General features: G+C 34.7%; 2 protein-coding genes across 3 annotated transcripts; both read right to left on the reverse strand.

Moving 5' to 3' along the window:
* Positions 1 to 2,597: 2,597 nt before the first annotated feature.
* Positions 2,598 to 4,533, reverse strand: LOC139899772 (wall-associated receptor kinase-like 20). Its single transcript, XM_071882607.1, has 2 exons — positions 3,786 to 4,533; positions 2,598 to 3,706 (listed from the first exon to the last, which is right to left on the reverse strand). Exons 1-2 carry the CDS (start codon positions 4,531 to 4,533, stop codon positions 2,598 to 2,600), a joined length of 1,857 nt encoding a protein of 618 aa, XP_071738708.1.
* Positions 4,534 to 5,161: 628 nt separating this feature from the next.
* LOC139895851 (ultraviolet-B receptor UVR8-like) lies at positions 5,162 to 9,177 on the reverse strand. Of its 2 annotated transcripts, none has more exons than XM_071878402.1 (10): positions 8,791 to 9,177; positions 8,396 to 8,469; positions 8,218 to 8,302; positions 8,003 to 8,134; positions 7,701 to 7,922; positions 7,380 to 7,619; positions 7,224 to 7,267; positions 6,600 to 6,782; positions 6,422 to 6,512; positions 5,162 to 5,650 (listed from the first exon to the last, which is right to left on the reverse strand). In XM_071878402.1, exons 1-10 carry the CDS (start codon positions 9,005 to 9,007, stop codon positions 5,487 to 5,489), a joined length of 1,452 nt encoding a protein of 483 aa, XP_071734503.1. In that variant the 5' UTR covers positions 9,008 to 9,177; the 3' UTR covers positions 5,162 to 5,486. The 2 variants fall into 2 exon arrangements, with proteins under 2 accessions (XP_071734503.1, XP_071734504.1); XM_071878403.1 differs by having other exon boundaries at positions 8,800 to 9,171.
* Between the last annotated feature and the right edge of the window lie 2,052 nt (positions 9,178 to 11,229).

Genomic DNA, 11,229 nt, shown 5'->3' on the forward strand with positions numbered 1-11,229 from the left:
CAAATCATAGTGGACCTCTCAACAGGGACTTGTAATCATAATTCAATGTTTCTGATAATTCAATCATTTAATATATTTTTTTTATTTCGTCGATAATCATATTGAAACAAATACGTTCATATAAAGCATTATACTTTTAAATACTTTGTTGACATTTTCAATTTATAACATATACACATATACATATATGTTCATTTAATGGTTCATGAATCATTGGAATTTGGTCGAGGTTTAAATGAATGTATAAACATAGTTTAAAATCCTTGAGATTTAACTTAACAAACATTGCTTATCGTGTTAGAATAATATAAAGATAAAGTTTAAATTTAGTCGGAAATTTCCGGGTCGTCACAATGTTCCTGATATTCACTTTCTAAAACATGTACATATTTATCGCAAATTGACGCAGTCGAAATATTTTAACAAATTGGTGATTTTTATGACTAAGTTAGCATTTTTCACAACTACACCTTGAATAATTTGATATACCCATATTTCTGGACGTTTACACAACGTTCGCTATAATTAAGTAAAACATGTAATCAAATATCGGTGCAGGATATCAAGTAACAAAATACATAATCATCATCAAATTAAACTGCAGCAGAAACTAATTAAGAAGGATTAAAACTATAATAGGTACAAGTAGTATTGATACATACCTTCAAGATGAGAAATACCTCCCAATAATTGTCTACATCGATTTTGTTGAATAAAGTGAACATGTCCTTACTTTCGACACAAAAGTACCAGTAACTTCACCATTTTCTCAATTCGGAATTGTATGAACAGGCTAGGGTTTGTTGATCGACCAAAGTTAGGATGGATGATTCGTTAATGACTTCACATGAAATATTAGGTATTTTCGGTTTAAGGGTTACTAGAAACCGTACGGTTGGAGTCATGGTTGGATCCCTGGGTCCGTAAAAAAGTTCAGGAGGTTTTTTACCTTCCCGTACGCAACGTGTGCGCGTAAAAAATGTTCGGGGAAAGTTGATTCTATCTTTTATGTCACTCCATATCGTAACTAAACTATTTATTTTCTTAACCTTCCACATCAGCGTCACATCAACACCAATATCCTATAATTAACTCATAACTAAACACTCCATATCATGGCTACAACAATATTATTCTTAATATACAACATACAAGCAATAAAGCATCAAGTCCAACAATAAAAAGTCATTGGGACCCACAATTCCTATAACTAATCTAAACACTTCCGTTAAATCCATGGTGAAGGCGGGTAACTAATCCGTGCCTATGGTTCATTACGGGTAATGACGAATAACTAGCGGGTAATTGACTATAGGGAGTGGTCTTAGTGATTGCAAATTCAATTTTCTAAGACCACCATTGACCCTTAATATAATGTAAGAGGCAAATGGTGTAACTTTTGGTGATGTGACAATATTTATATTTGACTTTCGTTAACCCTAAGGTTAAGTTTTTGTGTCAAATATTGGTGATGTGATGTGGTAAATTATGAGGTGAGAAAAATAAATAAATATATTTAATAAATTTATGATTGGTTAGCGAAAACATCAAGCACCCGTCAAAAATTCGACTAACGCCCCTTCCTGTCAAACTTTGACGCTCCTTTAATGGCGTCAGGATCGTCCAAATCCATTCCATATCATCTGACGGACAAATCTGATGCCCCATTAATGGTGGTCTAAAAAGTAAAAAAAAAAAAAAAACAAGATAGGTTTAAAAAAGGTGTTTAATATTTGATTTTAAATAGTTTGATTTGAAAATAGAAACAAATTAGAAACTTTAAAATAATCAAATTAAATTTGTATTCAATTTTCGGTTTTGATTAAAAATATAAATTTAATTTACGATTTGATTTTCAGTTTAACTTTTATGAATTCGATTAAACTGAAAATCCAATTTGAAATCAATCTAAACTTATAATATATGCAACCCTTAAAGATTCTCGCTGAAAATTTTTAAATTTAACGAAGAATTTTATAGCTGTCATCAACGTGCATAAAATAATTATACGATCCATTAACCACAAAGAAAGTATGTAACCGCAATGTAAAATCATTATACACACGTTAACGACAATACTAACGCTTTGTTCCCTAGTTATTATACTAAAGCAAATGAATGAGATGAAGAAAAGTGAAGGTGAGAGAAGTGGAATCTTTCTAAAATGGAAGGAGAGTTATGAGGAAAAATTACACCAAATTCCCCGAAACAAAAATTTTAGACATCATTTCATTTAAGTTTTCTCTAGTTATTTTCTTTTCTTCTCAAAACCCAACTTGAATCATTCACAACTTTTATACAACCTTTGAAAACACCATCAACATTACAAGTGATCCGTAACAATTAGGAGCAATCTCAAGGCTCCAAGTAGCTAATATTTAAAGGGTTGGCGCACCTTGGTCACACAAATAATGAAGGCCGTTATTATTATACTATAAGTTTTGTAAGTCGTATGATTTTTTAGAATCTCGTGTATAAAATCACTACCTAAAGATTGTGCTTCCTCAAATCCATAGAACCATTCATTAAAAATTAACAACTTTGGTGTACAAATTTTACAGTTTGATGAAGTTTGAAGCCCGATGTAGTCGGGCTAGCTACACAGTCCGATGATGATCTTCATCAGTAGTACTAACTATACTCATGATATACTCGATCTCTTGGGCTACTTCCTTCATAGTAGGCCGGTTTTCTCTATGTTCTTCTAAACAACTCATAGCCAGCAACCCAAATGATTTCATAGCATCGATCTCCAACGCAGTCGCGCGTCTCTTAAGTATCGGATCAATCACATCCACCAATCTTTCCTCGTTCACCATCCGCTTGACGTAGGAAGCCAAGTTCACATCACCTGTTGGTCTACCATAGTCTATAGCCTTTTGACTCGTTAATATTTCCAACAACAATACTCCATAACTATAAACGTCACTTTTATCTGTCAACTGATAGTTCCAATAATAATCGGGATCAAGGTACCCTAACGTCCCTTGTGCACAAGTCGAAACATGAGTTACATCCGTCTGCGCTAGTCTTGACAAACCAAAATCCGCGACTTTTGCTTTCATCTTATCGTCAAGTAAAATGTTACTCGACTTTATATCGCGATGATATATAGGGGGAGACGCAGAGAAATGTAGGTACGCGAGCCCGTCGGCAGTATCACGAGCAATAATTAGCCTTTGATTCCATGTCAAATTGGGTTTATTTCTATCGTGCAAATGTTCGAAGAGGTTCCCATTTGGGACGTACTCATACACCAAAAAAGGTTGTGTGAGTTCCACACAACCACCAAGAAGGTTTACTAGGTTCTTATGGTTGACTTGACATAGGATTCGAACCTCGTTTAAAACTTGGTCAACGCTTTTGGTGTTTCCGAGCTTGGCACATTTAACGGCTACCGTTGTACCATCATCCATCACACCTTTATATACTTCTCCGAAACCTCCAGATCCAAGAAGGCCGGTTTGTGAGAAGTTGTTTGTTGCCTTTTTGATCTCTTTGCTACTAAAGATTCTTGATGATTTTCCACCACAATTTTGCCCTACAATCTCTTCACGCTCACGTGTAAGACGTTGTCGTTCCGCTTTAATACTTCTACGACGTATACTCCTTACCATAACAATCACAATCAATACAAATATCGCGCCACCTAGGCATGTTGTAGTTGCAACAAGAACAATCAGTTTTGATCTCGCCTTTTTAAGATCTGAAACAAGTGTTGAAGAGGTGAAATGTAGACAATGCTAACATACGTATGATGAATAATAATAATAGATAATAATTACCTTTAATGCACTGTCCGGAAACTGCGTCCCAACGGAATTTACTCCTGCATAAACACTTTCGTGTGCCATCACGAGCAGTCTTACAGGTTGAGGTTTTGTCACAATGTGCCTGGGTAGTACATGGTGGCTCGGGTGGCGGGTCCCAATTCACCTCCACCCCAGGATCGGGCCACTTAGTAAATGGCAATGAGAGGTCTACATTCACAAAGCTCATGTAAGCCCTGCAACGATCCATAGTGACTGCAATAAAATAAGTGTTCGAGTAGCTGCCTTTTAGGAAGGAACAACAGCGTGGAACTCGCTTACACGCGGACATCTTGGCCACACTGTCTCGATAGGCAACACAAGGGCTAGTGGATGTGCAATCTAATGCTACCGACATCAATGCATCCGTACAGTTGAAAAACATCACAAAGTTGGAGTGTGAGAGGGTGAAGGGTAAGGAACTGTTGAGTTGAATGCCTTGTGAATTGAAATCGGTCACGGCACATGTGTTTGGCATAAGATGTGATGGTTCGATCACGAGCCTTTGGTATTCAGGGGTGATTGACTTGATTGTGTAAGTATTATTGGTGGTATCGAACTTCAACACACCATTGTCACACCGGATCTTATACCACTGGTGGCCGCACGTGGGCGTGGTGCTGAGCGGGTACGGGACTTGAGTGGCCCCGCAATCTGGACACCGAATAGACTTTGCGCAGATGGCGTGAAATGAAAAAAATGCCAGGAGTACCAACATTCTCATCGGCAATTTATATGTCATATATGAATGATATGGAGCTACATGCCCCACTAATGAATGGGGAGGTAGTAAGAGGTAAAGACAAATTAAATCAATAGAGTATATGTAGGATGTACGGTTTTGTTTTTCGATGGTCCAATAGTAACTAATTATTAAATCATCCCAATACAACCTAGCGATTAGGGTTTTGATATCTTTACAATAGGTATAAAGTTTAAACGTCAGTAGTAACATATTTGAGGGCAACATAATGTGGGTTGACTAAGAAAAAGGTCGAAAAAACGATAAGAGGATAACTCAATTAGACCGCGAAAATGGAAGCATATATATTCACCATGTGCGAAAATAATATGCGAAAATAATATACTTGAGCCCAATTCAACCTCAAAAGTTGATGGGACGAGGAATCCAAGTTATTATGAGCATCATAATATTTAGTCATATAGCCAATGTGAGAAGACACAATTGAACGCCATCTCAACGCCATCACCAGATAGTATAAATAATAATAAAAAATTATTGGTTTAGATGTTCACTCACCACTTGTCTCCTACTTGCCAAAACTAATCATAGTAGTAGTTTTGGGATGGAGGGCCGTTTAGATCCAAATAACAACTGGAACCCATCTCAATGCAAAATATGGTGAAAATAGGTTTAAATAAAGAGGCAAGCTGATATCAATATATAGATATTGCTGCCTGGTTTGTCAGCTTCCTTAATAGTATTATCTAGACTTGGTATTACAAGTTTTATTGACACATGTACAATAATAATCTAAGAATCAACAATTTCACTTCTACAATCAAGAAAACCTGAAAAGCTTTAAAGAATGATGATCACATGCATACATTGAATATCGTATGTACATATGATGCATATACATGTACTCTTCTCTTCGATGATGAAAGAGCAACTACTGACCTAACAAAACATTTCTGGCTGTCTGAAAGCACCAATCAGGTCACGGATTCGGCGAGAAGAAGCGTATGCCACCAACCACATGCAACAACTCTCGGAACAAAACCTTCTAACCCAACTTCAGATGGAACGTTACGATCTATAACATCCCCCAGACCAAGCTGACCATACTTGTTCCATCCCCAACAGAACACCTTCTCATCTTCATTAATTACAAGCAACGACAAATTAACAATTCAGCAAAGATGAAAAAGACGCGATACAGAGACAAGTCAGGACCTCGAAAGTTCGAATCGGTCGGGGTTGAGATGGACATTGACCACCATTGACTTTAAAATAAGTATATATTAAAAAAAAAAAATTCAAACATAAATATTTTAAAAATAAATGATTTACAAATAAGATGATGTGGTGTAGGTTAATAAATAATATATATCTTTTTATAATGTTCTTTATAATTTTAGTGTATTTAATACTTTATCTTTAAGGGATACTCTATGTAAGTTGGTGTTTTTCCTAGATAACTTTTGAATGGAGTTAGGATTTTAGTTTACACTAGAACAATGCTAGTCACAATGTCAACTTTTGACCGACGTTGACATGACTTATTAGCGTTGCGTGACTAATTAGATGTTATTGGATGAAACGGGACGGACTGGTTACCAAACAGCTGCAACGGCTGCCACAACCGCCATTTGCAGCCATGCAATTCACACCACATAACACTCCATTTATTCATTACTCCCTCCATCCCAATGTAATTGTCCACTAAAAATTTCCATATATTTTTAGAAAAGTGTGATGATCGTACTAGTGAGCAATAACATTCATTATTCTCCACATAACCCTCTCCGATTGTTTGAAATTGAAAGCAAACAATAATTTTGGACCATCTCAAAAGGAACATGGACAATAAAATTGGGACCGAGGTAGTACCATATAAAAAGCTTATATTAAGAAGTTGCACACATACCCGTAACAACAGCACTATGTCGGGCCCCACAAGATACGACTCTTGCATGTTCATTTTCCAAACTAGGGGCATCCAAAAGTCTTGGCAAGGTCTGACAAAAAACCATTGCATACAGCAACAGTTAGGTCATATTTTTAGAATTTGAAAAAGGTAAGTGAACTCAATATGGAAAATTTACCTCGGCTTGATCGGTGCCAGTACCCAATTGGCCGAATTGGTTGCCACCAAAGGCATACACGTCACCATCACCTGAAATGCAGATTGTATGCCAGAGACCTGCAGCAACGGCGTGTATCGGGATGCCCAACAACGATGATACACACGTTGGGCTTAGCTCATCGTCAGTACTCCCTTGCCCACACTACATCACAAAATAAATACACAAATTAGAATCTCCACTTGTAACATAATTAGAAATTGTTAAAAGAACAAATATTATGTTTTATCGCCTTTCACATAGAACTTCATCTTGAACATTCAGTCTGCTTTTTCTCCATCATTTCTACCTTACCTACATATGTCGATTGTGCACATAAAGTCATTATCACATAATCTCTGCTAGTTTGGGAACAACTTAACATTAAATATATATAAAGAACATGCATACAAGAAAACAATATGGATCCAGTACCATATTCATTTTCCCAATATCATTAATATGACAAAATCCATACCTATAGCAATCTCTACCATTTAAGAAAATCAAGACAAATGATTGTTACAAGCACTTTATCATTATATTAAACAAGTAGTTTATGGAACTGTAAAAACAAATACAAAATGAGGAACAAGAATATGTCACCTGTCCATAGAGTCCCCAACCAAAAGTCATCAATGCCCCAGCATCTGCACATGTAAATGTAAATATACAATGTTAAAATACAGAGGATAAAACCGAATATGTTTAATATACTGACCAAAGTAACTATATACTAGCACATCAAAGAAAAGAACTTACCGGTAATTACGGCACTGTGTCGTCCTCCACAAGCAATCTCTTTAATATAACTTCCAGGGACTCTATAACCCTGTCCTTCTGAGACCATGTTACCTCTAGGAAGGCCCGCCGATCTATCTTTTCCTACTGATGACGTGGCAATGCAAGCTATAGGATGTGGGGAAGATACCATTCGTATACGTGATCCTAAACCTAGCTGCCCTTCACCTCCATACCCCCAACCCCACACCTGCCCTAAATCTGAAACTTGAATATATTCAGAACACATTCATATATATGTTGAGTTTCATACTTTCATCTATATATTTTGTCTGAAAGTACCTGATAATGCCAATGTATGTCGCCCACCAGCTGCAACAGATGTAATCCGTACTCCAGGATTCAACGCAACCAAACAAGGCAAAGCAGAGAGAGGTTCATCACCCGATGATGAGCTCTCAACCGCTTGTTTAGTTGAAGATACACGTCTCCTCTTCGTACTTTCATCCCCAACTGCTTTACCATCTACACCAATGGATCTCGATCCTTGGGACTGAGGGCTGACTGTAAATAAACATAAAATAGTGCTTACTAAACGATTCCCGCAACATGAGCGAACATTAGTATAGTCAAAAAGACATTACCTTGCTCTGATAAAAATGGATTCTGCCTCTCATATACATCTTTATCTTGACTTTGAGCCGTGTTTGGGTCTCCAACGAATTTTCCAGAGGGGACACATTCTTTCCATCCCCATGTATAAACCTCCCCTGCCACTACACAAAAAAATAATTGTGGTTTATTTTCAAGGTTTCACATTAACTTATTCAAAAATAGATATAAATCATAGATGTGCTACCTGTTACACACACACAATGTGCCCAACCTGCTGCAGCTCTAACTAATGAAACTTCTTTTGGGAGAGGGAAAGGTTCTGGTGTTTCCTTAACATAAGCAAATAAAAAACTGCACATTAGCTTATTTTAGAAGAAAAGTAATGTATAATGTATAACTGATATCAAGATGTATTTCAGTACCCCATGTTTCCCTGATGTCAGGTAGCTTTGACCAAGATCATCTGTCGAACCCCATGTAATTAGCTTCCCCATATCTGTTTGAAATGAAGACAGTAAGACAGGATGACCAAATTTGTATATGAATCATAAAACCTTTGTTAGTGTGCAACATGAAGGCATTCAAACTCCTTTTTGACATCATATCATACAGAACAGTTTTTAAAAGTACTCATTGCTTTCAACAAATTATAACACTTGAAATGTGTAATCCCAAAAACCCTCTAAAATCAAGAGAATCTGCATTTTGACTTTTGACTGCAAGTAAATTAGAATGCAAGATTGGATCGAACTTTAAACTTGATATAAGTTAACAAGAAATTGTAGTTGCAATTTATAATGAATGAAAAATTACAAACTTGAAAAACCTGATATAGCCATAGCAAATCCACAGCCGCCGCCACAAACATCCGTCCAGAACCTACCGGTGTCGATTGACGCCGGAAGCCTAACTTCCACCGGAGATAGTAACGGCGACCGTTGAGGTGACGCTCCAGGTAAATACCCCCACATATACACTGACTTCTCATCACTCTTCATTTCCAATTTCATCTCTTCATCACCTTCACCATTCATTTCTAGTTTTCACCAAACCAAACCCTTAACCTAAGTAAACCCTAAATTAACAAAGCAATATTTTATGATTTATGATTGATGTTGTGGTAGTTATTTTCAAGAAAGTGCCCTAAATCGAATAAGAAGAAGATGCGTATCAATTTCAGGGGGAGAGGGGTGCCACGTCGGATGCTCACGTTGGTGTCTATCCACGTGGCGAAATGTGAACCGGAAGATTGGTTAGGTTTATTCTGAGCCACGAGTTCACGCGAAGTTTCTCGAAGGTCGGTCTAGAGCTTATGATTAGAGTTGTTAGTTGCTGTGTCCCATTTATTTACCGACACGTGTATTTAGTTTATGTATTAAATGAACAAATAAAAAAAGGAAAAAGAGAGTGTAAGTACTATTTTTTTTTTTGACAAAATTGCTGAAATGATCCCTGTAGTTTGTATCAAAATGCTGATTTTGTTCTTATACTTTTTTTTGATGAATTTGGTCCTGATAGTTTGTAAAAGTTGCTGATTTAGTCCCTCTGACAGACAGACGACCGTCAAAAAAATCCGTTAACTCAAGTCATGTGCCAGACATGTGAGGGTATTTTCGTCTGTTTCTTTCATTTATTAACAAAATTGCTAAAATTGTCCCTGTGATTTGTATCAAAATTGTTGAAATGGTCCATGTAATTTGTCTTTCCTTTGAAAAACTTCATTACCTACCTTCATCTTCATCTTCCTCCCCAAATCAACACCATTCAACACTTTAAAAACTAAAATAAAATTAATATTACTAGATCCATCAACTAAATTCACATCACTTCAATCAAAATACAACCTCATATGTATATAAAGATTACAACAATAACTCAGCTCGATCAAATTACAACAATAACTATTATAAACATAAATATTCTTTTCACCATACATATAATATACAAATCAAGAATCTGGGTGTTTTTCTTGAAAATGAACAAAGCAACAATTTAAAGATGTATACAAACACATAAATTAAAATGTGTACATCAATTTAAAATCACGTTCATGTACAGATCCTCATAAACTACATCAAATAAATGTTTATCAAATTAAAATCACAGTAAAGCTTAAACACATATACCTTAAACTTAAAAATCAAAATAACCCATCTTACACTAAAACTTTTGGAAGCAGATTCAATGGAGTATACCAAAAATTACGCACGCACCATTTCCTTTTCTTCTCCGGCTAAAGTGGTGCGCCGGTAGTTGTGGCCGATTTCCAGATCTCTTATAACAACCTTCATATTTCCATACCGGAATTGACTAATTTGACTATAGGGTTGTTATCCATACGTAATATATAATTAAATTCGACGTTGATCAAATATTTATTTTTAGTTGACACGTTCTGTTAACTAAAGTTTACACTAATTATATAAAATAACTTTAGTTAATATTAATGCATATTATATTTAAAACTATATGTAACATAATTATTAATTAAATGATAAGTTATTTTAATCATTATATATATTTTTAGCTTATAAAAAAAATAAAAATAAAAAGAAATAAGATTTTTTTTAATAAATTAAATAATGAGCCCATGAATTTTGACTAAATATTTTCAAAAACAAAAACTTATTAAAAACATTTTTAACATGTTTTTATTATTTTGTCAAAATTGGCACCTTTATTTTATTATTTTTTTTTCTTTTCACCAACTATTTTTTACCTATAAATACATGGCTCCTCATTCATTTTTTCTTGCCAAACACAAAAAATTAAGTTATTCTCTCAAAACCTTGAAGAAAATTTGAGGTACTTTCTATTTTTATTAATTTTTTTTCAATATTGTCATTTATATTTATATTTATTGTATATTCTTTGTAAAATTCGAAATTAATTATGTTTATATGTTATAATTAGTATTATAAGTGTTATGATGCATAAAAATAATTTTGATAATTTATGGAATATTATTTATAATTAAATACGAATTATGTAGTGTTTAAACGTAAAAATAATATAAAATTCGTAATAAATACTTTTAACCAAAAATAAAATATATATAATTTTTTTCTGAGTTTTTAAAGCTTATATAGATCTGAAAAAATTATAAAAATAATTACTTGGGTTGAATTGGTATTTATTATATAATTAAACTCTATTATTATGTAATTCGAAGGTAAATTAAGAATAAATATAAAATAATAAAAAAATATTTTTTAAATATTTTTCTACAGGTTATTAGACTGATAGAAACTTATAA

The sequence above is a fragment of the Rutidosis leptorrhynchoides genome, chromosome 3 (assembly GCF_046630445.1).
Source record: "Rutidosis leptorrhynchoides isolate AG116_Rl617_1_P2 chromosome 3, CSIRO_AGI_Rlap_v1, whole genome shotgun sequence".
Classification (NCBI taxonomy): domain Eukaryota; kingdom Viridiplantae; phylum Streptophyta; class Magnoliopsida; order Asterales; family Asteraceae; genus Rutidosis; species Rutidosis leptorrhynchoides.